Genomic DNA, 26,451 nt, shown 5'->3' on the forward strand with positions numbered 1-26,451 from the left:
GTTAAACTGAAGCAGCGAAGGCTGCAGTTTCCTAGAAAGGACTGTGGGCGCCGCTGTTGGCCAAAGTGGAGCGCTTGGTGCGCGAGATCTCCTTGCGCAGCCGCAGCACACTTTCCAGGGCAGCCCCATCTCAGACTCGCTTACGCGAGCATTTCACCACTTCCTCCTCTGGAAAAGACAAATTCCCGGCCCCCGCTACTGGAACTAAAAGCCGGTCCGAGCTCCAGATAGCTGCCATACAGAGGTTAGTGGTAATCCGTCTCCAGGCTGGTGAGCAAACTGAGGGGAGCCAGAGGGATGGGGAGCGGCGCTGGGGAGTGGGGCTGGGCTGAGAGGCGGCGAGCGCTCTTTCCCTTTCTGCTGTCATTGTTCGGCCTGGCGCTCTCGGAGCAGATCCACTACAGGATTCCCGAGGAAATGCCCAAGGGCTCGGTGGTGGGGAACCTGGCCAAGGACCTGGGGCTCGGTGTGCACGAGTTACCGACTCGAAAACTGCGGGTCAGTTCGGAGAAGCCTCACTTCACTGTGAGCGCAGAGAGTGGCGAGTTACTTGTGAGCAGCAGGGTAGACCGGGAGCAGATATGCGGGAAGAAGGCGGCCTGTGCTCTGGACTTTGAGGCTGTTGCTGAAAATCCGTTAAACTTTTACCACGTGAATGTGGAGATCGAGGATGTCAATGACCACACACCAAAATTCATGCAAAACGCCTTTGAACTTCAAATAAGCGAATCCACAAAGCCTGGCACACGATTTATTTTAGGATCTGCCCATGATGCAGATATAGGTACCAACTCTCTACAGAATTATCAGCTCAGCCCCAACGATCATTTCACACTCGTGAATAAAGAGAAATTAGATGGAAGTAAATATCCGGAGCTGATACTGAAGACACCTTTAGATCGAGAAGAACAGAAATCCTACCGCTTGACCTTAACTGCCTTGGACGGTGGTGATCCACCCCTAACCAGCACCGCACAGATACAGATCCTAGTGACTGACGCCAACGATAACCCCCCGGTGTTCAGCCAAGATATATATCGGGTGGGTCTACGGGAAAACTTGTCCCCAGGCACTACTGTGCTTCGCGTGATGGCTACCGATCAGGACGAAGGTGTCAATGCAGAGATCACCTTCTCTTTCAGCGAAGCAGACCAGATCACCCAGTTTGATGTGGATCCAAGTACTGGGGTAATTACTCTTCTAAGTACGTTAGATTTTGAAGAAGTCAAAGACTATTCCATGGTTTTAGAAGCAAGGGATGGTGGAGGAATGGTTGCGCAATGTACAGTGGAGGTAGAAGTCCTAGATGAAAACGACAACGTCCCGGAAGTGATAGTCCAATCTCTAACCGACTTAGTTATGGAAGACACTGAGCTAGGAACCTATATTGCTTTGCTCAAAGTACGTGACAAGGATTCTGGAGACAATGGAGAAGTTTCTTGTAAGTTAGAAGGTGATGTTCCGTTTAAAATACTCACTTCTTCAAGGAACACGTACAAGTTAGTGACAGACGGGGATTTAGACCGAGAACAGACCCCAGAGTACAACGTCACCATAACAGCCACTGACAGAGGCAAGCTGCCACTATCCTCCAGCACAAGCATCACCTTACACATCGGGGATGTCAATGACAACGCTCCGGTGTTCCTTCAGGCCTCTTATGCTGTCCACGTGGCTGAGAACAACCCTCCTGGCGCCTCTATCGCTCAAGTTAGCGCCTATGACCCTGACTTGGGACTAAATGGCCTAGTGTCTTATGCTATCGTGGCCAGTGACCTGGAACCTCGGGCGCTGTCCTCCTACGTGTCTGTGAGCGAGCAGAGTGGAGTGGTGTTCGCGCAGCGCGCCTTCGACCACGAGCAGCTGCGCGCCTTCGAGCTGACGCTGCAGGCGCGTGACCAGGGCTCGCCCGCGCTCAGCGCCAATGTGAGCCTGCGCGTGTTGGTGGACGACCTCAACGACAACGCGCCGAAAGTACTGTACCCGGCGCTGGGACCCGACGGCTCTGCACTCTTCGACACAGTACCGCGTGCCGCACAGCCGGGCTATCTGGTCACCAAGGTGGTGGCGGTGGACGCAGACTCTGGGCACAACGCCTGGCTATCCTACCACGTGCTACAGGCCAGCGAGCCCGGACTCTTCAGCCTGGGGCTGCGCACGGGTGAGGTGCGCACAGCACGCGCCTTGGGCGACAGGGACGCAGCCCGCCAGCGCCTGCTGGTCGCTGTGCGCGATGGAGGACAACCGTCCCTCTCAGCCACAGCCACGCTACACCTGGTCTTCGCAGACAGCCTGCAGGAGGCGCTGCCAGACCTCAGCGATCTTCCTGCACCCCCTGACGCCCAGGCGGAGCTGCAATTTTATCTGGTGGTGGCTTTGGCCTCGATCTCCGTGCTTTTCCTCCTGGCGGTGATTCTAGCCATCGCCCTGCGCCTGCGTCGCTCCTCCAATACCGCTGCCTGGAATTGCTTTCAGCCTGGCTTTTGCTCTAAATCTGGACCCGTGGTTCCTCCTAACTACAGTGAGGGGACTTTGCCTTATTCTTACAATCTGTATGTTGAGCAGATGGGAAAGACAGAATTTAACTTCCTGAAATATAACGAGCAATTGAATTCAGGACAAGACATAGTTTGCAGTGATTCTCCAGGGGCCTTATATCCACTTAGTTCAAATGAGTCAACTTCTCATCCTGAGACTCTAATGCCGGTGAGTTTCATCTAAGTGTCTCTTTCTTTTTACCATTCACCCAATTTTCCATATTTACATGAAAATTTATTACATTATTACCATCTGTAATCGGTTGTCCTAGGAAAGTTATAGCAAGTCAAAACGCTGACATTTCCTTCTCCAAGGGGAACGTGAACTGGGAGTAGCAATGGGTAGTGAAAATGGTTTGCGCTTGACTACTAACCTAAAGACTGGCCGTTGGAACCTACCCAGTGGCATCATGGAAGAAGGGCCTGGTGATCTCCTTCTGTAAGATTACAGCCCAGAAAGCTCAGTTGAGCAAGTTTCCTCTACGACACATAGGGCCACAAGAAGTTGGAATCAACTCATTGGCAATGGGTTCTTTGTGTGTGTGTGTGTATTATAAAATAGAGTTGTCTTGCCAAGCTCAGACTACAAGGTACTGAGGGTGTGCTCTTCACAGCAGAAAGAACAGACAACGTCCTTCTCTTTTTTCAAAGCTAATGCAATTTACTCATGGATTAGCTCATTTATTGTTGTTGTTGTTGTTGTGTGCTGTCAAGTCGGCCCCGACTCATAGCAACCCCTCCTTGGGTTTCCGAGGCAGTATCACTACGGAAGTAGGATTGCCCAACCTTCCTTCCGAGGAGTGGCTGGTGGGTTTGAACCACCAGCCGTCTGGTTAGCAGGCAAGTGTCTTAGCCACTATGCTACCAGAGCTCCTAGCTCATTTATTATTCAACACATATTTAAAATTTTATTATATTTAACATTAAAGTAGGTAAGGTTAGGCAATCTACTACTTACGTAATGATACCACCTTGGAAACCCAAGGAGGGGTCGCTATGAGCAGATCCAACTCATGGCAGTGAGGGTTTGAGGTTAGATGATAATTTAATTCAACTTGTAGAGCAAAGGCGCTCTGGTGGCATAGTGCCTAAGGCACTTGACTTATAACCAGAAAGCTGACAGTTCAAACCCACCAGCCACTCCTCAGAAGGAGGATTGGGCAATCTACTTTTGTAGAGATACTGCCTCAGAAACCTAAGGAGGGGTCACTATGAGTCGGGGTCGATTCAACAACAGTGAGTTTGATGAGTTTTTTTTGGTAGAGCAAAGAAACTATCTGTTACTACTAGGTATCTTCCTCACTGGTTTCCCTGTTACAGTTTACATCTCTTCCTTGTGTTTATTCTGTATGCTTTGTTCCTTAAATCTACCTGATTGGTTCCTGATCCTTTAATTCCACTAAAATTGTATAAAATATACTTTGTGAGAGAGACCTCAATGAACTCATCACATGGTCCACATTATTGTACTTTTTGTTTCAACACTGGGTATTCAGATTAATCTCTAAGTTTTTTCATGTTTTCCTGGATGCAAAATCCACCTTTTTCTCTTTGGAATTACCAGAAGAAGCTTGATAAAAGAAAAGGAAATGTATTGCCTCTATATCTTTTGCTCTCATTCTTGACATACAATCCTTGAAGAAGAAGGGGAAAAAGGGACATGGCTTTTTGTTTTCACTTGAAGTTCTAAATATAAAAGTGATGGAGTTTTTTTTAAAATTATTATTATTATTATTATTATTATTATCCTTGTATCTCTAGGAGGGAAAGGAAGTCTTGCATTCTTTCATTTTAAAAGCAAAAACTACCAGTTTGGTGTGCATGCAAAGTTACCATTACATAGTATCATTCTTGCTTGGCTCCCCATAGCAGCTGCCTCAGTTCGTGGCTTCTTTACAAACTGTTAAAGGAAATTTCTTATGATGGCACTTACTTTTCTCTGATAATCGTTTGTTCTATATTTTGTCCTTTTCCAACAATTATTACATAAGTTTAAATGACCCTCAGAATATATACATGAAATAAGAAAGTCGGCTTCAACAACACATAACATCACAAAAGGAGTGAGATAGGAACTGAGTTTTCACTGTATACACATTTGAATCTACCACCTGCTGTGGGCAAGTGCTGTATTCAAACAGAAATTTTTAAAAAATAGCAGGAAAGTCTAGTAATCACAAAAATGAGAATTTAAAAACCTTATTCCTGTTAAAATTTGGTAATAACGGTGATAATATACATATATAATTATTACCTAATTTATTTTCATAAAGGAATTTTTTTACAGAATTGTTATCAAAATTAATTTAAACATAAAAATAATTCACAAGTAAATAATACAGCTATATGTATTTGTTAAGTAAAGTTATTTAATATACACATATTAATATACAAACAGTAGCTCTGGTGGTGTAGTGTCTCCTGCTAACCAGAAGGACAATCTACTTCCATAGGGATACTGCCTCAGAAACCCAAGGAGGGGTCGCTATGAATTGAATATATATTTGTTCAGTAAAGTTATTTAATATACACATATTAATATATAACATAAAATTTAGAACAAGAAGAATTTTTCCAGAGGATTGTATATCTTAATTACTTCTGAAATAGTTAAGATATATAGAAAATATTGAATTATCACCAAAAAAACCTAGAGTAATTTAGAGAGAGTAGCAAAATTCTATCAAGAATAAAGGTAAGTTAATGTGATGGTAACAAAAAATGAATCAGTGATTTAATAATACAACCATAGGAATTTCACCTTACTTCATCTCCCACTAAGATATCTACAAATGGTCACTGCTTTTGGAATGTGAATGTCGTAACCAATCAGAGAAATATGAAGTAGTAACTCAAAGACAGCAGTGTTTTCATCAGCCACCTATAATCAAGTGTTGCATATCTCAGTGGGTGTAGTTACGGCATAGGACTCTGAGCGCCGCTGTTCACCAACTCTCAGAAAAACCTCAGTTGGTGCTTTATCAGAATTTTCGGAGCTACAACTACACAAAGCCTCACAGATTCCACAGACCTGTTCCGGAGCTCCGGCAAACCTCCGCTCCTTAACTTGGGACATTCAGGGTTTTTCCTGAAGAAAAAGATCATCAAACAAACTTGCAAGAGGGAAAAAGAACCTAAGGCGTCAGCGTGCTTGGAGAGAATTCTGAGAAAATTCCGTAGAAGCAACAATGGCCGCGCTAAAGGGTCGCCAGCACTGCAGAAGATGGATCCTGCTGTGCTTTTTCCTGGGGACGCTGTGGGAGTCCAGGGCTAGTCAGCTCCGCTACTCACTGCCTGAAGAGACAGAAAAAGGATATATCGTGGGCAATATCTCCAAGGATTTGGGGCTGGAACTCCGGAAGCTGGCAGAGAATGGAGTCCGCATTGTCTTCAGAGGTAGGACCCAGCTCTTTGCTCTGAACCCAAAAAGCGGCAGCTTGATCACGGTGGGCAGGATAGACCGGGAGGAGCTCTGCGCTCAGAGCGCACCATGTTTGGTTAACTTTAAAGTCCTAGTTGAAGACAGAGTGCAACTTTATGGAATTGAAGTAGAAGTAACTGATATCAATGACAATACCCCAAAATTCCAGGCTGAAAATCTTGAAATAAGAATTAATGAAATCGCTGCTCCTGGAACACGTTATTCACTCCCAGAAGCCATTGATCCGGACGTGGGCATGAACTCCCTCCAGAGCTACCAGCTCAGCCCCAATCACCACTTCTCCCTGGACGTGCAAACTGCAGACGACGGAACTATAACCCCGGAGCTGGTGCTGGAGCGCGCTCTGGACCGCGAGCAAGAGGCTGCTCACCACCTGGTCCTCACCGCCGCTGACGGCGGCGACCCGCGTCGCTCCGGCACAGTGCGCATCCATGTGACAGTGCTGGATACAAACGACAATGCCCCGGTTTTTGCTCAACCGATTTACCGAGTGAAAGTCCCAGAGAACGTGCCCCAGGGCACCCGGCTGCTAACTGTAAAAGCTACTGACCCAGATGAGGGAACCTATGGAAAAGTGACTTATAAAGTATGGAAAATGAATTCAAAACAATCTCCTTTATTCCACCTTAATGAAAACACTGGGGAAATATCAACAGCAAGCGATCTGGATTATGAAGAATGTACACTTTATGAAATGGAAATACAAGCTGAAGATAGTGGGGGATTAAAGGGTCGGACCAAAGTGCTCATTTCTGTGGAGGATGTAAATGACAATAGGCCAGAAGTGACTATTACATCTCTGTTTAGCCCAGTGAGGGAAAACGCTCCTCCTGGAACAGTGATGGTCATTTTCAATGCTCATGACAGAGACTCTGGGAAGAACGGTCAAATTGTTTGTTCTATCCGGGAGAATCTACCATTTAACTTAGAAAATTCAATTGATGATTATTATCGATTGTTGACAGCTCAAATTCTTGACCGAGAAAAAGTCTCTGAGTATAACATCACTGTGACAGCAACGGACAGGGGAACCCCACCCCTGTCCACGGAAACTCACATCATCTTGCGTGTCTCTGACATCAATGACAATCCGCCCGCCTTCTCTCGTGCCTCCTACTCAGTCTACCTCCCTGAGAACAATCCCAGAGGCACCTCCATCTTCTCGGTGACTGCTCATGACCCAGATAGCGAGGAGAATGCCAGGATTATTTACTCCTTAACAGAGAACACTATCCAGGGGACACCACTGTCCTCCTACGTCTCCATCAACTCTGACACAGGCGTCCTGTACGCCCTTCGATCTTTCGACTATGAGCAGTTCCGAGACCTGCAGATGCAGGTTACGGCAAGTGACAGTGGGGACCCGCCACTCAGCAGCAATGTATCACTGAGTCTGTTCGTGCTGGACCAGAACGACAACGCACCTGAGATCCTGTACCCCGCCCTCCCCACGGATGGCTCCACCGGCGTGGAGCTGGCACCGCGCTCTGCAGAGCCTGGTTACCTGGTGACCAAGGTGGTGGCGGTCGACAGAGACTCCGGTCAGAATGCCTGGCTGTCCTATCGCCTGCTCAAGGCCAGTGAGCCAGGGCTTTTCGCCGTGGGAGTGCACACTGGCGAGGTGCGCACAGTGCGGGCCCTGCAGGACAGAGATGCGCTCAAGCAGATCCTCGTGGTGGTCGTCCAGGACCACGGACAGCCCCCTCTCTCCGCCACAGTCACGCTCACCGTGGCGGTGGCAGACAGCATCCCTGACGTCCTCGCCGACCTGAGCAGTCGCGAGGTCCCCGCGAACCCAGAGGCTTCTGGGCTAACACTCTACCTCGTCGTGGCTGTGGCTGTTGTCTCCTGCGTCTTTCTTGCCTTTGTCATCGTGCTGCTGGCACTCAGGCTGCGACGCTGGCACATGTCGCACCTACTTCAGGCTTCAGGCAGCGTATTGCCGAGTCTACCCGCCTCGCATTTCGTGGGCATGGACGGGGTTCAGGCTTTCCTGCAGACCTACTCCCACGAGGTCTCCCTCACCGCGGACTCGCGAAAGAGTCACCTGATCTTCCCCCAGCCCAATTATGCTGACACGCTCATCAGTCAGGACAGCTGTGAGAAAAGCGAGCCTTTGTGTGTTTCAAATGAGTCCAAGTTTCCTATAGAAGATACCCCTTTGGTTCCAGTAAGTTCAATTTTGTCCTTTTTCTTCCATACAAGTTGCTTTCTCTTTAGGTTTCTGCACTTCAGGTAGGATAATTTGATTTTAATGTATTTCTCATTTAAATTTTTCATTTAACTTTTCACAGGGCCTAATTTTTGTTCTGACCTCTAAAGGAGACATTTATTGATCACATCACTGATAGTTTTCATTCTCTTATGATAATTAATCTAATGTCAAGGAACACTTCCTCTTGGGCTGCTCTCATTAGCTTGCAGTGATTCCGACTTTCAGGTTACAGTGACTGGTTACTGGGTCCAGTTGCAGTTACTGGTTACAGTGGTTCACTAATAATTCCTAGGGCTGAATTTCCATTCCTGAAGTTTATTGATTTCTTGTCTCCAACGGCCAGTTTGTAGAATTCTTATCCCCAAAACTGTCTCTACAGCAATGATTTTTTTGTAGGCAAATATGTTTAGTAAGTGTAAATTAATAACAATACAAATGCATTCTTCTTAGAGAAACAATAACTAAGCCCAGATTCACAGCTAATGCCCTCCTGTTTCTATAACTGGACAACACGCCTTTAAGGTATAGAGGCTATTTTCATTTTAAGACCTTTATTGAATCTGAGGAAGATTCAAACTCAGTTATCATCCATTTCAAAACAAAGTGAAGCACGTTATCCTTGTTGTTATGTGTCTTTAAGTCCACCCGACTCATAGCGACCCCTCCTCGGGTTTCTGAAGCAGTATCACTATGGAAGTAGATCGCCCAGTCTTCCTTCTAAGGAGTAGCTGGTGGGTTTGAACTGCCAGCCTTCTGGTTAGCAGTCAATCGTGCTTGTATTTTATTATTTTAATGGTGAAAATTGTAACATCCTTAGTCTAATACTTTCCAAAGGTTTTAAACTACTAATGCTGTGTGGGTTGTCAGATTATATTCCTGGATAATTTAATGAATCTGACAAATTCCTAATGTCAGATTATGAAGGATAATTTGCACTCATTTTTCCTATAGTTTATTCTTGCTCAAGAGGAGTTTCTGAGACACTGGATGGACAAAACAAGGGAAATAAAAATTCTACTTAAAGTATCTATTATTTCTGGCTCAATTCTCCATGATTTGGGGCTGGAAATAAATATGAATATAGGAGATACTTGAGGCAAAGATTCTCAGGAGCTGCTATAGATGTTTCAAGGGTATTTTACTAGCTTTTAGTGATAAAATAATAACATATTATTAATTTTTATTTTAAGCATAAATAGTGCTTAAATAGTCAAGCATCAAGAAATAAATGACACTCCAGAAGATGGTTTGAAAATAATCTTTGAAGTTGGCAAGATTATATTCTAAACATGTAATCCATAGATACCTTGGTGAGTGCTGAAATTCCTGTAGAAAGATAATTATTTTGTCTTTGTAATTATTTTTGGAACATATGGTTTTATTTATGAGCAAATAAAGAATAGCATGTCCAGAAATCCATTATGACATATGTACTAATACAGAGATAATTATTTCAGACACTTCCTTTGCTGATAGGAAATAAATAAAACATCTTTCAGGGTCATATTTTTGGCCATACAATAGGAAAATTGTCATTTTAATTTTCTGTCCAGGAGATTAACCTTTAGTACTTTTGTACTTAGTATTTATAAATATTAAAATATATTTTAATTTAGGGAAATGTAATAAGAGATTGATGAAAACATGCCTGTCATGGTAGGTAACTACTATTCTCTACTGCAAAAGTGTCACTTGCCTTTAAAACAGAGCATACAACTCACTGGATGGATGGTTGGTCAGAGTGTAGAAAATGCTGAATTCTAGTTTTCTTCAACTAGATAGGATGCATTGAATATTGGTAACAGAGTATAGGACATAGTAGGATTAAAGATACAATTCCTGCTCTTCTTAATGTGTTATCTTAAAAAGAAATGTTTAATGAAGTGATAAGTCTTCAAAATAATGAGAGAGTGCAGTAGATATTTAACAAATATTAGCCTTGTGTTGAATATTGTTGAAGTTGGACAATGGATATATGGCAGTTTGATATACCGTACTCTCCACTTTTGTATAAGTATAAAATTGTTCACAATCCCTTTAAAACTCCAAGTATACAAATATCTACTGTAATGCATGGGGAAACTAAAAACGAAGGCTACTACGTAACTGCATCATCAAAGAGCAATATATACATTTTGGAAATAAATGAGTTGCATTCGAAACTGAAGACCGAGGCTGCAGTCTCACACTCAGCCTCTGGGCGCCGCTGTCGGCCAGTGCAGAGCAAGCGCGGACGCCCGGGATCCCTCAGCCTTCATTCTGGGATTTCCTGCGCAGCCACAAACGCCGAGAGAAGGAAACCAGCGCACAAGCTGAAGCTCCCTGCCGCACAGACCCTCCCCAAAGCACACACGGATTCCCAGCCCCGAGACTAGGGGCTCTGTTTGTCCTGGCCGAATGTTCTTCCAGGAATGCCGCGGATTGCAGTTTCTTCAGCTTTCCAGAAACGCGGAGGCCAAGAGAGAACAGGAGCGCGGAATGGGAGGGAGCTGCGCGCAGAGGCGCCCGGCCGGCCGGCGGCAGGTACTGTTCTCCTTCCTGCTGCCTTTGTTCTGCCCCGCGCTCTGCGAGCCGATCCGCTACGCGATTCCCGAGGAGCTGGCCCAGGGCTCGGTAGTGGGAAAGCTCGCCAGAGACTTAGGTCTCAGTGTCCTGGATGTGTCAGCTCGGAAGCTGAGAGTTAGCGCAGAGAAGCCGCATTTCAAGGTAGACGTGGAGAGCGGGGACTTGCTTGTGAAGGACCGAATAGACCGTGAGCAGATATGCAGGGAGAGAAGGATTTGTGAGTTGCAGTTGGAAGCCGTGGTTGAAAATCCTTTAAACATTTTTCATGTCGTTGTGGTTGTTGAGGATATTAATGACCACGCCCCTCAATTCGATAAAAAGGATATACATTTAGAAATTGTTGAATCTGTATCGCCTGGTGCACGAATATCCCTTGACCCTGCCACGGACCCCGATATAAACACAAACTCTATTAAAGATTATAAGATAAACTCTAATCCGTATTTCTCGTTATTGGTTAGAGTTCATTCTGACGGTGGTAAATACCCAGAGTTATCTCTGGAGAAACCCCTAGACAGAGAAGAGCAGAGGTCTCATCACTTGACACTGACTGCCTTGGACGGAGGGGATCCTCCCCGTAGTGCCACAGCGAACATAGAAATCTTTGTCAGGGACACTAATGATAACCCTCCAGTGTTTAGTAAAGACGAATACAAAATCTGTCTTAGTGAGAATCTGCCTCCAGGGACCTCCATGATTCAAGTGACAGCCACTGACCAGGACGAGGGGATCAATGCTGAGATAAACTACTACTTCCGGAGCACTACTCAGAGCACAAGGCACATGTTCTCATTGGATGAGAAAACAGGTATGATTAAGAATAACCGGTCTTTGGACTTTGAGGATGTACAAAGATACACCATGGAAGTGGAAGCCAAGGATGGAGGGGGACTCTCCACTCAATGTAAAGTAATCATAGAAATCCTCGATGAAAACGACAACAGCCCGGAAATAATCATCACATCTCTCTCTGATCACATTTTGGAGGATTCTTTTCCTGGAATGGTTGTTGCCCTCTTCAAAACACGGGACCGGGATTCTGGGGAAAACGGAGAAGTCACTTGCAGTATAGGGAGAGATGTTCCTTTCAAGATTCATTCATCTTCTAAAAATTATTACAAGCTGGTAACCGATGGGGCCCTGGACCGAGAGCAGACTCCAGAATATAACATCACCATTACAGCAACCGACAAAGGCAAACCACCCCTCTCCTATAGCACAAGCGTCACCCTGCACATCACCGACGTCAACGACAACGCGCCAGTTTTCCACCAGACCTCCTACGTCGTCCACGTGGCTGAGAACAACCCGCCTGGTGCCTCCATAACACACGTCATTGCCTCTGATCTGGACTTGGGAACCAATGGCCGAGTGTCCTACTCCATCGTGGCCAGTGACCTGGAACCTCAGGCGCTGTCCTCTTACGTGTCTGTGAGCGAGCAGAGCGGCGTGGTGTTCGCGCAGCGCGCCTTCGACCACGAGCAGCTGCGCGCCTTCGAGTTGACACTGCAGGCGCGTGACCAGGGCTCGCCCGCACTCAGCGCCAATGTGAGCCTGCGCGTGCTGGTGGACGACCGCAACGACAACGCGCCCAGGGTGCTGTACCCAGCACTGGGACCCGATGGCTCAGCGTTGTTCGACATGGTGCCTCGCGCCGCGCAGCCGGGCTACTTGGTCACCAAGATAGTGGCGGTGGATGCAGACTCAGGACACAATGCTTGGCTGTCCTACCACATGCTACAGGCCAGCGAGCCCGGACTGTTTAGCCTGGGGCTGCGCACTGGAGAGGTGCGCACCGCTCGCGCCTTAGGCGACAGGGACGCGGTCCGCCAGCGCCTGCTGGTCGCCGTGCGTGACGGAGGGCAGCCGCCTCTCTCCGCTACCGCCACGATCCTCCTGGTCTTCGCAGACAGCCTGCAGGAAGCGCTGCCAGACCTCAGCGACCGCCGCGCACCCTCTGATTCCCAGGCGGAGCTGCAGTTTTATCTGGTGGTGGCCTTGGCCTTGATCTCCGTGCTCTTCCTCCTCGCGGTGATTCTGGCCATCGCCCTACACCTCCGACGCTCCTCTGGCTCCACCACTGTGGGCTGCTTTCAGCGTGGTTTCTGTTCCAAGTCTGGACCCGTGGTTCCTCCCAACTACAGCGAGGGAACTTTGCCCTATTCCTACAATCTGTATGTTGCACAGACGGGAAAGACAGAGTTTAATTTCCAAAAATGTAGTGAACCCTTGCATTCCACACAAGACATAGTTTGCGGTGATTCTTCTGGGGACTTAATTCCACTTCATGTTGGGGATGATTTGACTTCACATCCCCAGACTCTAGCACCGGTGAGTTTCGTTTTTTGTATCTTCTCTAATCTGGTAGCTTCTTATATTTCAAAGGTACTACTTCATCTTTGTATCTAGAAACTTGTTTAGAAAGTACGTAACCAATCACAATGTTGTCTGAATGTTGACTTTTTGCTGGTTGTGTTTTCACAAAGATTTATTTGGTTGATAAATTGCTCTGTAGAATGCAACCACGTTGGAGATACCTTGTCAAGCTGTGATTAGCAAAGTCGAGGTGGTGGTCCTAGTTTCTAAATGAATCGATAAATCCTGCTTATTCATATCTGCTGCGATTTAACATGAATTTTCCATAGCCTATCTATGCATTTTGAAAATTTTTAAATATTCAAACAAGCATGAAATACTAATGCAAGTACTCCTTTCAAAGAAGTATTTATTGCAAAGAATCTCTAAGGTGTCTTTAGGCATATTTCTTCATTTATTTTAATTTCTGTCCCAACTGTAAGCATCCAAAGAGGGTGTGGGCAGACCCAAGAACTCTCTGAAATTGTATGCAAAATTATAGATGTGTGCATTTTTCTTGGGAGAAGAATCAAAACTTTGCTCGTATTGCCAAAATTTCTATGGCCCTGAAATATGAATACTCTCTGCCTTAAAGGAAATCTTCTTGTCAACTTTTGGGGTTTCTGGGTTTCTTCTACATCACCTTACCACATATTGCACGTCACGAGCCTTGTTTTTTCTTGGAGCTCAAATTGTACTCATTCGCAATCCCTTTTCCTCTACTTGGAAAATGAAGAAATTTTCAAGAAAGCAAATGAAATGTTATTGCCTTTTGCTGTCAGTCTCTGATTCTCTACCATAAAGTCTCTGAAGAAAAAAAATAACATCTTTAAAGTACTCCTACTTGGAGGTATGATGACAAAAACCCTTCTGGAAAACCCATGTGAAATATGTGAAACTCCAAACCTTCCTCTTGAGGAGATAACTGCCGCTGGGTTGATGGACACATGCAACTGAAGATGTGTGAACTACTTACCATCAGTTTCCATAAGAGCTACCCAAGAGAAAAGATTAGTTATGTTGGTGTCAATGCCTTGGTAAGAGCAGGTCATTTGACATAAACACTTATATATATTTAAAAAAAATCTTCTGCCTCATTCTCGTGCCATTTTAAAATTCTCAACAGTTGAAATTCTAGTATATTTTCTCTTCTCATTAACTAAAAACACACCCACTGTCATTGAGTTGACTCTGACTCATAGCGACCCTATAGCAGAGTAGAACTGCCCTGTAGAGTTACCAAAGCTCTATATCTTTACAGAAGCATGCAGTCTCATCTTTCTCCCACAGAGTGGCTGTTAGATTTGAACCACAGATCTTTTGGTTAGCAGCCCAATGCTTTAACCACAGAACCACCAGAGCCCCTTCTCTTCTCATTACAACACAAATATTTTAATTTCAACTGTAATAGATATTCCTTTTAGTTTGTTACTATATTGCTAGATTCATTTAAATAGATAAAATTATATGCCTATACGAAGTATTTAATTTTTTAAAAAATCATTAAGGCACAATAAAATTATTTTAGAAAAGAATATTTTAAAATCTCTTATCACAATATTAATGCTAAACAAATGCAGTGAAATTAAATCTAAATTTTAAAATTTTAAAGTGAATTATCTCATAAGAGGTATATCAATACAGACTTCATATGAATGTTTACCAAATATAACTGCATCATTTAAATCACAATTTCAAGTAAAATTGTAAGACTTTTCTGAATATATCTAAAAACTCAAATAAAACAAGCACGTATCTATTGGGAAAATGAGTGTTGCAAATATATTTAATCAACTCTTATTAATATGTTATAGTATTTTTATTCCCCTTTATGCTCCACCAAGAGACTTACCAATAGTGATTGATTTACCTGTATGAGTGCAGGAACCAAAGTAAGGTAAAACAAAATATCCAACACAAACCAAATAGCGTTTGCTTTCTAGTGCATTAATGGGTGCAATAACTTCTTAGGACTCTGAGCGCCGCTGTTCACCTACTAGGAAAGAGCGCAGGCAGCTTCCCACCCGGCTCCTGGGGCTCCAACTACACAAAGCCCCACAATTTCTACCAACTGGCTCCGGAACTGCAGAGAAACTCACTCGGCAATTTAAGGTGCGCAGGTTACAGACACTCCCTGCAGCCACAGAAGGAAAAAGGAGAGGATTGAAACACACAACGTGCCCACTGTGGACTTTGAGAGGATTCCGATTCCAGACACAATGGCCGCTCAAAGGAATCGCCCCGACCGCCGCCAGCTGGTTCTGCTCTGTCTTTTCTTCGGGATGCTGTCGGATGCCGGAGCCCGGCAGATACGCTACTCTGTTCCTGAGGAGTTAGACAAAGGCTCTTTCGTGGGCAACATCTCCAAGGACCTGGAGCTGGAGCCCCGGGAGCTGGCGGAGCGCGGAGTCCGCATCGTCTCCAGAGGTAGGACGCAGCTTTTCACTCTGGACCCGCGAAGCGGCAGCTTGATCACGGCGGGCAGGATAGACCGGGAGGAGCTCTGCGCCCAAAGCGCGCGGTGTCTGGTGAATTTTAATATCCTTGTTGAAGACAGAGTGAAGCTTTTCGGGATAGAAATAGAAGTAACTGACATTAACGATAATGCCCCCAAATTCCAAGCAGAAAATCTAGATGTAAAAATTAATGAAAACGTCCCTCCCGGAATGCGTTTTCCACTTCCGGAAGCTGTAGATCCGGATGTGGGCGTGAACTCCCTACAAAGCTACCAGCTCAGCCCTAGTAAACACTTCTCCCTGCGGGTTCAGAGCCGAGCCAATGGCATCAAGTATCCGGAGCTGGTGCTGGAGCGCGCCCTGGATCGCGAGGAAGAGGCGGTGCACCATCTGGTCCTCACCGCCTCGGATGGAGGGGACCCTCTCCGATCTGGCACTGCCCTGGTCACTGTGACTGTCTTCGATACAAATGACAACGCGCCGGTCTTCACCCTGCCTGAATACCGAGTGAGTGTTCCCGAGAACCTGCCTGTGGGCACATGGCTGCTGACGGTCACCGCCACTGATAGGGATGAAGGAGCCAATGGGGAAGTGACATACTTATTCCGAAATTTACCTGACACAGATTTGTTGAAATTCCAGCTGAATAAGCATACTGGGGAAATCAAAATATCAGAAAATCTAGATTATGAAGAAACAGATGTCTACGAAATAGAAGTACAAGCGGAAGATGGAGGGGCATATCTTGCAACTGCAAAAGTTCTGATAACAGTCGAAGATGTAAATGACAACAGTCCAGAGGTGACCATCACATCCCTGTTTAGTCCAGTGAGTGAAGATTCTCCTCTCGGAACTGTTATAGCCCTTTTAAATGTGCACGATTTAGACTCTGGACAGAACGGGCAGGTCACCTGCTCTATTTCTGGGAATCAGCCATTTAAATTAGAGAAGTCCATTGACAATTATTATAGATTGGTGACTCACAGGGCCCTCGACAGGGAACAGGTATCCTCTTATAATATCACTGTAACAGCCACAGATGGGGGAAATCCACCCTTATCAACAGAAACTCACCTCACCCTGCACGTGGCAGATGTCAATGACAACCCACCCACCTTCTCTTATGTCTCCTACTCCACCTATATTCCAGAAAACAACCCCAGAGGCGCCTCCATCTTCTCGGTTACTGCTTACGATCCCGACAGCGAAAAGAACGCCCAGGTCACTTACTCGCTGGCTGAAGACGCCATCCAGGGGGCGCCCTTGTCCTCCTACGTCTCCATCAATTCCGACACTGGCGTCCTGTATGCTCTGCGCTCCTTCGACTATGAGCAGTTTCGAGAATTGCACATGCAGGTGACAGCATGTGACAGCGGGAACCCGCCGCTCACCAGCAACATGTCATTGAGCCTTTTCGTGCTTGACCAGAATGATAACGCACCTGAGATCTTATACCCCGCTCTCCCCACAGATGGCTCCACTGGTGTGGAGTTGGCACCCCGATCTGCAGAGCCCGGCTACCTGGTGACCAAAGTGGTGGCTGTTGATCACGACTCAGGACAGAATGCCTGGCTGTCCTACCGCCTGCTAAAGGCCAGTGAGCCAGGGCTCTTTGCTGTGGGAGTGCACACAGGCGAGGTGCGCACCGCGAGGGCCCTGCAAGACAGAGATGCGCTCAAGCAGAGCCTCGTGGTGGCAGTCGAGGACCATGGCCAGCCCCCTCTCTCAGCCACCGTCACACTCACCGTGGCTGTGGCAGACAACATCCCTGACGTCCTGGCTGATCTGGGTAGCCTCGAGCCCCCTGCAGACCCTGATGCCTCGAGCCTCACGCTGTACCTTGTGATAGCCGTGGCAACTGTCTCCTGTGTTTTCCTCGCCTTTGTCATCATACTGTTGATGCTCAGGCTGCGGCACTGGCACACGAAGCGTCTGCTCCAGGCTTCCGGCAGCATGATGCCCAGCCTGCCCGCCTCGAATTTTGTGGGTGTGGACGGCGTGCGGGCCTTCCTGCAGACCTATTCCCACGAGGTCTCCCTCACTGCAGACTCCGGGAAGAGCCACATCATCTTCCCCCAGCCTAACTATGCAGACACGCTCATCAGCCAGGAGAGCTGTGAGAAAAAAGACCCTTTGTCTCTGTTAGATGACTCAAGGTGTCCTATAGAAGATACCCCTTTGGTTCCAGTGAGTTCTATTTTTATTCATTTTCTTTCATTTTAAAGTGTATGATTGGTTTGGTATGATAGAAAAATTCAATCTTCAAGTTTTCTTCACATTTCCCTCTGTTACAATGTCTCTTTCCTCTTCAAGGCAAAAACATCAAAGAATGAAATTTGTTGGTTCTTAAGATTACTTTATTTTCTGGTAAATATTCACCTAATCCCAAAGAAGACCTCTTGTCTTAAGGCTGCTATGATTAGTTTTGTACAGCCTTATATATTTTTCAATTTGGTTGATTACAATACTTCCTAATAGAAGACTTCTGTACAGGAGTGTCAGTTAATTTGTGTCCTTTCTGGGTGGCCACATGCTGAATCCCTAGCCTCTTAGACTGTTTCAGTACATGCTGTTGTTTTGAAGGCAGATCTGATGAGAATATATAAATATCAGAAACAAATGTATTATCTTTACTGGAAACACAACCCAAAGCCAAAGGTCACTGACTGTTGCTCTTTGCAAGGAGAAGGACACTATACTTTGTAGTTATATTTCTCAAATTGACTTTGCAGTTGAATACACTGCCTAGGGAGATTTAAACTTTTTGTTGGTGTTCTATTAACAAATCATAGCAATGTATGCTTAATCTTTTCCAACTATGTTGTTGTTATGTGCCTTCGAGTCAGACCTGACTCAGTGACCCCTCCTTGGGTTTCTGAGGCAGTATCACTATGGAAGTAGATTGCCCCATCTTCCTTCCAATTTCCGACTATAATCATCCCTAATAACGGTGCAACATCTTTTCCCCATGATTCTCTAATTTCATACTGCTATGTGGAAGATACAGCATTTTTATCGGACTTTTCTTATGCAACAGGTAGTCTACAGACCCAGTAGAAGGTTAACTCGGGGGAATTTTGGGTTCTGCTCTTCCAAAGGCTGCAAAAAACATGGATACAAGAGGCAGAAAGGTTTAAGTACATATTCCCAATAATAGGAACCAGGGATGTATGCTAAAGGGTATTTCAAGAGCCCCTTAATGTAGAGAAAGGAAATCCCACCTTTGAATTTAAGTGTAGAAACTATTACAGTCCAGAAAGAAATGTCACTCTGTAGGAGATTGGAATATAAGTGGAGAAGTACACAAAATTATTCTAACAAATTTTCACTGGAGTAACTAGGGAACCCATCTAGTTCATTGAATACAGTGATATATTTGGTTTGATCTCTTTTAAATTATTACTAATATTCTTTTAAACTAATATGGTAGCATAAAGTCAGTTCTTATGTGTGTCAAAATACTTATAAGAACATGAACCCCCCGCCCCATGTTAACAGTTGTTCAATGATAGGTCTGTGGGAAGGAATGTGCACTCCTCCAAGCCATAGTTATTAACGACTTAATCATTCAAACTTATCTCCATGAAAGGCAAAATTATTATACATCCATCTCAAATAATTCCTTTATTTTGAGAAATATGTTTTTTTTTTTAAACCTACTCTTTGCCATTATAGCTATTGTAAGCAGATGTTTTAAAATATAATCATTTAAACGTAGTGCAGGGCAACCTGGATGTTTGTAAGGCATATGGATATGTAATATTGCATTCTAGTTCCTAACTATAGATGAAATGATTATTGCTTTCTAGGTGAATGTGGGCTTGGGTTGAAGACAAAAATGTATTACTTTTATTAAATACTGTCAGTTTCGCAGATTATTACCTTAACAGTAACAACGGTGATTGCCTCTGGATGGCGGAACTGGATCGAAGTGGGCATTGGGATAGGTGTCCAATTTTCACTCTATTCTTTAAACTTTTTTTATTCAAAAAGATATACTTTATAAATTTAAAATAAATCCACATTTTAATGTATAAAAAGATATCATAGCCATGACCATATCTGTAAGATTCAAATAGTTTAGTCTTGTCAACTTGTATGTAAAAGAAGAAAAAAGACCTCCTGAAATAGAGATGGAGGAAAAAGCCAGCCTGCGGTCTCACACTCAGCCTCTGGGCGCCGCTGTCGGACAGTGCAGAGCAAGCGCTGACGCCCGGGATCCCTCAGCCTTCAATCTTGGATTTCCTGCGCAGCCACAAACGCCGAGAGAAGGAAACCACTTCATACACTGAAGCTCCCAGCCGCTTAGATCATTCTGCTCAGCACACACGGATTCCTAGCCCCGATACTGGGGGTCCTTCTGTCCTGGGCCGAATGCTCTTCCAGGAACACCGCGGACTGCAGATTTTTCAGCTTTCCAGAAACGCAACGAGGAGGGCCAAGAGCGAACAGGAGCGCGGAATGGGAGGGAGCTGCGCGCAGAGGCGCCCGGCCGGCCGGCGGCAGGTACTGTTCTCCTTCCTGCTGCCTTTGTTCTGCCCCGCGCTCTGCGAGCCGATCCGCTACGCGATTCCCGAGGAGCTGGCCCAGGGCTCGGTAGTGGGAAAGCTCGCCAGAGACTTAGGTCTCAGTGTCCTGGATGTGTCAGCTCGGAAGCTGAGAGTTAGCGCAGAGAAGCCGCATTTCAAGGTAGACGTGGAGAGCGGGGACTTGCTTGTGAAGGACCGAATAGACCGTGAGCAGATATGCAGGGAGAGAAGGATTTGTGAGTTGCAGTTGGAAGCCGTGGTTGAAAATCCTTTAAACATTTTTCATGTCGTTGTGGTTGTTGAGGATATTAATGACCACGCCCCTCAATTCCGTAAAGATGAAATAAACTTAGAAATCAGTGAATCTGCCAGTCCAGGCATGGGAACAATTCTTGAGTCTGCCAAAGATCCCGACATTAATATGAATTCACTGAACAAATACCAATTAAGTCCTAATGAGTATTTCTCCTTGGTGGTGAAAGAAAATCCCGATGGTGGCAAATATCCAGAATTACTGTTACAGAAGACCCTGGACCGAGAAAAACAGAGCGCTCACCACTTGATCCTGACGGCTTTAGACGGCGGGGACCCTCCCCGAAGCGGCACCGCACAGATCCGGATCCATGTAGTGGATGCCAATGATAACCCTCCTGTGTTCAGCCAGGACGTGTACAGGGTCAGCCTGATGGAAGACGTGCCCCCAGGCACCTCGGTGCTTCGGGTGAAGGCCACCGACCGGGATGAGGGTGTCAATGCGGAAGTCACCTACTCCTTACTAGATGTGGCTGACAAAGCTCAGCACGTGTTCTCTCTGGATTCCACTACAGGAGACATTGTAACTAACCAGTCCTTGGATTTTGAAGAAGTAGAAAGATACACAATGGGTGTGGAAGCAAAGGACCGGGGATCTCTTTCTACACAGTGTAAAATAATTATAGAAGTTCTGGACAAAAACGACAACCGCCCAGAAATCATACTCACCTCTCTCTCTGATCAGATTTTGGAGAATTCCCGCCCCGGAATGGTGGTAGCCCTTTTCAAAACACGGGACCGAGATTCTGGGGAAAATGGAGAAGTCTTGTGTCATATAGGAAGAGATGTTCCTTTCAAGATTCATTCTTCTTCTAAGAATTACTATAAGCTTATAACAGACGGGGCCCTAGACCGGGAGCAGACCCCAAAGTATAACGTCACCATCACGGCTCTCGACCGGGGTAAACCACCCCTGTCCTCCACCATAAGCCTCATTTTGCACGTTGCCGACGTCAACGACAATGCACCAGTTTTCCAACAGTCCGCCTACGTGGTTCATGTGCCTGAAAATAATCCTCCCGGCGCCTCCATAGCGCAAGTCAGCGCTTTGGATCCGGACCTGGGGCCAAATTGCCAAGTGTCCTACTCCATAGTAGACAGCGACCTGGAGCCGCGGGCGCTGTCGTCCTACGTGTCCGTGAGCGCGCAGAGCGGCGTGGTGTTCGCGCAGCGCTCCTTGGACCACGAGCAGCTGCGCGCCTTCGAGCTGACGCTGCAGGCGCATGACCAGGGCTCGCCCGCGCTCAGCACCAACGTGAGCCTGCGTGTACTGGTGGGCGACCTTAACGATAACGCGCCCAGGGTGCTGTACCCGACGCTGGGGCCTGATGGCTCAGCGCTTTTCGACATGGTGCCGCGCGCGGCTCAGCCAGGCTACCTGGTCACCAAGGTGGTGGCGGTGGATGCAGACTCCGGGCACAACGCCTGGCTGTCCTACCACGTGCTGCAGGCCAGCGAGCCCGGACTCTTCAGCCTGGGGCTGCGCACGGGCGAGGTGCGCACGGCTCGCGCCTTGAATGACAAGGACGCGTCCCGCCAACGCCTGCTGGTCGCCCTACGCGATGGAGGACAGCCTCCTCTCTCGGCCACAGCCACGCTGCTCTTGGTCTTCGCAGACAGCCTGCAGGAAGCCCTGCCGGACCTCAGAGACCACACTGAGCCCTCTGATCCCCAGGCCGAGCTGCAGTTTTATCTGGTGGTAGCCTTGGCCTTGATCTCCATGCTGTTCCTCCTCGCTGTGATTCTGGCTATTGCATTGCGCCTGCGACGCTCCTCCTCCAACGCCACCAGGGGCTGCTATAGGTCTGTTCTCTGTGCCAAGTCTGATCCCAGGGTTCCTCCCAACTACAGTGAGGGAACACTACCCTATGCCTATAATTTGTGTGTGCCTGGCGATCAAGCTAATCCAGAATTTAATTTTCTCACATCTGTGGATTATTGTCCAGCCACTCAAGATAATCTCAACAAAAACAGCTCCTCAGTGCTATTGGCTAACATTTTAACACCCAGTGTTGAAGCAGATAAGTCTTTTAAACAGGTAAGTGTTTAAAATAATGCTTTTTATATCCCAATATTGTATGGCACTGTTGTTTCAAGATTCTAGACAATCTCTTCATAAAGTTCCTACAGTAAATGTAAGATAAACCTATGGAGATCACTGTTAAGACTAAAGTTTACAATGCTTCATTCTTACTTTTCAAAGGCACTTTAAGATAAAATCAGCAATGAAATCTAGATGAAATTTTCATGAAATTAAATACCTGTAAATTAAGGCTGTGGGACCCCCGATGTTTTTATACCATGGTATTTTAAACGACAACCCTAAAGACATTGAACTTTTCTCAAATGTTCAGTCTTCATTCTACTCAAATAAACACTGACAATAATTACAGCCATGCATCCTCGCCCTACCTGATTATTTTTGTCAGGACTGTGCTGTTTCCACATTCACAAATGCCAGTCCCTTAGGTCGCAAAAAATGAATCGGAACCAAATCTAGTCTTCAGGTTTTCAGTTCCAGTAGTATTTTGAAACCTTAAAAATATGTGATTGTTTTTCATAATTACTCTTTTCATAGGAATTCCTGGTAAACTTTGAAAATCATATTATATAAGTCTTCATTGTTAGCAATTTCAAGCTTTACAAATACGTATGATTCTCAAAGAGGTGAGTAGTCATTTCTGGACCCGCGAGTTAGTTGGATTTTTCTTACACGTTGCAAAAATAAGATTGGACTCTAGGCGCCGCTGTTCACCAATCAGGGAATGGGAAGCGCAAGCGATCGAGTCCCTCCCTCCCCCACCTCGGCCACACAAAGCGTAGCAGCGATGGATACTCACAGACTCTGATGCCGGAATGTTAAAATACTTGCCTTCCTGTTGTAATCTTTTGGATGCTGAGGGTCCGGGACTTCGTAGATACACAAACTGATTCAGAAACAAACCGACGCTAGAAACCCCGTAATATCAGCTCAAACACTGCCATGGCGGATCGGCTACGGAACCTGGACTGCGGCGGTCTGGTCCTGCTTTGCATTTTCTTGGGGACATTGCGGGAGTCCCGAGCCGGGCAGATTGGATACTCAGTGCCTGAAGAGACGGACAAAGGCTTCTTCGTGGGCAATATCTCCAAGGACCTGGGGCTGGAGCCCCGGGAGCTGGCGGAGCGCGGAGTCCGCATCGTTTCCAGAGGTAGGACGCAGCTGTTCGCTCTGAACCCGCGAAGCGGCAGCTTGATCACGGCGGGCAGGATAGACCGGGAGGAGCTCTGTGAAACTTTTTCCGCCTGTGTTTTAAATATGGAGATTCTTGTAGAAGATGCCTTGAAGATTTACGGAGTGGAGGTAGAAATAACAGATATTAATGATAACGCCCCCAGCTTCCGGGAAGAGGAAGTAGAGATAAAAATCAGTGAGCATGCATCTCCGGGTTTGCGATTCCCCCTTCCTAATGCTAAGGATCCAGATGTGGGAGTGAACTCCCTCCAGAGCTACCAGCTCAGCCCTAATAGCTACTTTTCCTTGCACGTGCGAGGAGGAAGCCATGGGGCCAAGAATCCAGAGCTCGTGCTGGAGGGGGCTCTGGACCGGGAGAAAGAGGCTGTTCACCTTCTTCGCCTCACAGCCTTAGATGGAGGCGTTCCTATCCGCCAGAGCACTGTTTCCATTCGGGTGGTGGTCCTCGATGTAAATGACCACATCCCAAAGTTTACAGAGTCTGTGTATCGAGTGAGTGTTCCCGAGAATCTTAGCTCTGGAACTCGGGTGCTCGTAGTAAACGCAACCGATCCAGATGAAGGAGTCAATGGGGAAGTGATGTATTCATTCCAGAATATGGAAAGCAAAGCTTCTGAAACATTCCAGTTAGATTCTCGAACTGGAGAAGTCCTAATATGGGGGTCTCTGGATTATGAGAAATACAGATTCTATGAGATGGAAATCCAAGGCCAAGATGGTGGAGGTCTACTGGCCACCGCCAAGTTGCTGATCACTGTTGTGGATGTGAACGATAATGCTCCCGAAATAACCATCACCTCTTCTACTAATTCAATCCTGGAAAACTCTCCTCCAGGTACAGTAATTGCTCTTCTTAACGTTCAAGATCAAGACTCTGAAGAAAATGGTCAGGTCTCCTGTTTCATTCCTACGAATTTGCCTTTTAAATTAGAAAAGACTTATGGGAATTATTACAAGTTGATAACAAACACAGCCCTGGACAGGGAGCAGGTCCAGAATTATAATATAACCTTGACAGCCACAGACCAAGGAAGTCCGCCCTTGTCTACAGAAACTCATATCTCCCTGAACGTGGCTGACGACAACGATAACCCACCCGCTTTCCTTCACCCCACTTACTCAGCCTACATTCCTGAAAACAATCCTAGAGGCTCTTCTATCTTCTCAGTGACAGCCCATGACCCGGATAGCAAAGACAATGCCCGAGTTATTTACTCTCTTGCGGAGGACACCATCCAGGGGACGCCTCTATCTTCCTACATCTCCATCAATTCGGACACTGGAGTCCTATATGCGCTGCGCTCCTTCGACTATGAGCAGTTCCGAGACCTACAGCTGTGGGTGACAGCACGGGATAGTGGGGACCCGCCGCTCAGCAGCAACGTGTCACTGCGCCTGTTCGTGCTGGACCAGAACGACAACGCACCCGAGATCCTGTACCCCACCCTTCCTACTGACGGCTCCACCGGCGTGGAACTAGCACCCCGCTCCGCAGAGCCCGGCTACCTGGTGACCAAGGTGGTGGCGGTGGACAGAGACTCAGGTCAGAACGCTTGGCTGTCCTACCGCCTGCTCAAGGCCAGCGAGCCAGGGCTCTTCACGGTTGGTGTGCACACAGGCGAGGTGCGCACGGCGCGAGCCCTGCAGGACAGAGACTCGCTGAAGCAGAGTCTGGTGGTGGCCGTCCAGGACCATGGCCAACCTCCTCTCTCAGCCACCGTCACGCTCACCGTGGCTGTGGCCGACAGCATCCCCGATGTCCTGGCCGATCTGGGCAGCCTAGACTCTCCCGCCAATCCTGACGAGTCTGGACTCACGCTGTACCTGGTAGTGGCTGTGACCGCAGTTTCCTGCGTCTTCCTTGCCTTTGTCATCGTACTGATGGCGCTCAGAATGCGGCGCTGGTACAAGTCGCGCCTGCTCCAAGCTTCTTCCGGAGGCGGGTTGGCCAACGTGCCTGACACGCACTTTGTGGGCGTGGACGGGGTGCGGGCTTTCCTGCAAACCTACTCGCACGAGGTCTCCCTCACCGCGGACTCGAGGAAGAGCCACCTGATCTTCCCGCAGCCAAACTATGCGGATACGCTCATCAGCCAGGAGAGCTATGAGAAAAGCGAACCACTCTTAATAGCTGAAGACTCAGCTACGGGTTTAGGCAAAAGCGATCTGACGAATAATCAGGTGAGGTTTATTTCCGTCTCCCAAGTGCGGTGTCTTGGCACTGGCCTTGTAATTAGCTTTTTTCTGAACATTTTATGAAACTCCTTTCTCGCGGGGTGGGGTGGGGGAGCACTCAATTTATACTACATATTTAGAGCAGTACATGTGCGTGTATATACTTTTTCTTTTATCAAATTACCATCATTTTCCCGAAAGGTTTTGTGGAAGTCATTTTGGTTTTAGTAGTAGTAGTAGTAGTTATATATACATATACATAGATATATTCCAAAGGACTAGTTCTGCTGTCATGCCTTACTTTGTACTAAATTGAGTTTTACTTTTATTTTTCTATCATCAGTGTCTGTGGCTATCAATATAAAACTGATTCAAAAACACTTTTTAGTTATTTCCCTATTTCTTGAACTTCACATTGTCTATACTGATTTCTCAAACATAGCAAGGATTGTGAGGATGGGACAGATTGTGAGGATGGGCAGAGTTTCATTCTGTTGTACATAGGGTCACTATGAGCCGAAGCTGACTCAATGGCACTTAACAACAACCACATACTGATTTGGAGTTATACTGCTATTTTAATATTCAGATTTGACCCTATTAATTTAGTAGCATGATTTCTAGCTCTTT

The 26,451-nt window shown here is 46.4% G+C and overlaps 7 protein-coding genes across 7 annotated transcripts in view; all 7 read left to right on the forward strand.

Annotated features, from left to right (window-relative positions):
• Window positions 1–208, forward strand: part of LOC103195519 (protocadherin gamma-B5-like) — a 1,887-nt gene extending 1,679 nt beyond the window's left edge. The window contains exon 2 of the mRNA XM_007939099.2: window positions 178–208. Coding sequence (XP_007937290.2) covers window positions 178–208 — 31 coding nt within the window. The remainder of the gene's footprint in view (window positions 1–177) is intronic.
• An 89-nt stretch (window positions 209–297) lies between these two features.
• LOC103195464 (protocadherin gamma-B4-like) lies at window positions 298–2,721 on the forward strand. The gene has a single exon (XM_007939043.1). It carries the CDS (start codon window positions 298–300, stop codon window positions 2,719–2,721), a length of 2,424 nt encoding a protein of 807 aa, XP_007937234.1.
• Window positions 2,722–5,725: 3,004 nt separating this feature from the next.
• LOC103195520 (protocadherin gamma-A9) lies at window positions 5,726–8,218 on the forward strand. The gene has a single exon (XM_007939100.1). The coding sequence runs from the start codon at window positions 5,726–5,728 to the stop codon at window positions 8,216–8,218; it is 2,493 nt and encodes an 830-aa protein (XP_007937291.1).
• Window positions 8,219–10,615: 2,397 nt separating this feature from the next.
• Window positions 10,616–13,168, forward strand: LOC122149861 (protocadherin gamma-B6-like). Its single transcript, XM_042780697.1, has one exon. It carries the CDS (start codon window positions 10,673–10,675, stop codon window positions 13,166–13,168), a length of 2,496 nt encoding a protein of 831 aa, XP_042636631.1. The 5' UTR covers window positions 10,616–10,672.
• Window positions 13,169–15,333: 2,165 nt separating this feature from the next.
• Window positions 15,334–17,793, forward strand: LOC103195468 (protocadherin gamma-A10-like). Its single transcript, XM_007939046.1, has one exon. The coding sequence runs from the start codon at window positions 15,334–15,336 to the stop codon at window positions 17,791–17,793; it is 2,460 nt and encodes an 819-aa protein (XP_007937237.1).
• Window positions 17,794–19,944: 2,151 nt separating this feature from the next.
• On the forward strand, window positions 19,945–22,461 carry LOC103195467 (protocadherin gamma-B7). Its single transcript, XM_007939045.2, has one exon. The coding sequence runs from the start codon at window positions 19,945–19,947 to the stop codon at window positions 22,459–22,461; it is 2,517 nt and encodes an 838-aa protein (XP_007937236.2).
• Window positions 22,462–23,347: 886 nt separating this feature from the next.
• PCDHGA11 (protocadherin gamma subfamily A, 11) lies at window positions 23,348–25,905 on the forward strand. Its single transcript, XM_007939044.2, has one exon. It carries the CDS (start codon window positions 23,395–23,397, stop codon window positions 25,903–25,905), a length of 2,511 nt encoding a protein of 836 aa, XP_007937235.1. The 5' UTR covers window positions 23,348–23,394.
• The last annotated feature ends 546 nt before the right edge of the window (window positions 25,906–26,451 follow it).

Source organism: Orycteropus afer, unplaced genomic scaffold, assembly GCF_000298275.1.
Source record: "Orycteropus afer afer isolate SDZICR_OR568_19922 unplaced genomic scaffold, OryAfe1.0 scaffold00056, whole genome shotgun sequence".
In the NCBI taxonomy this organism is placed as follows: domain Eukaryota; kingdom Metazoa; phylum Chordata; class Mammalia; order Tubulidentata; family Orycteropodidae; genus Orycteropus; species Orycteropus afer.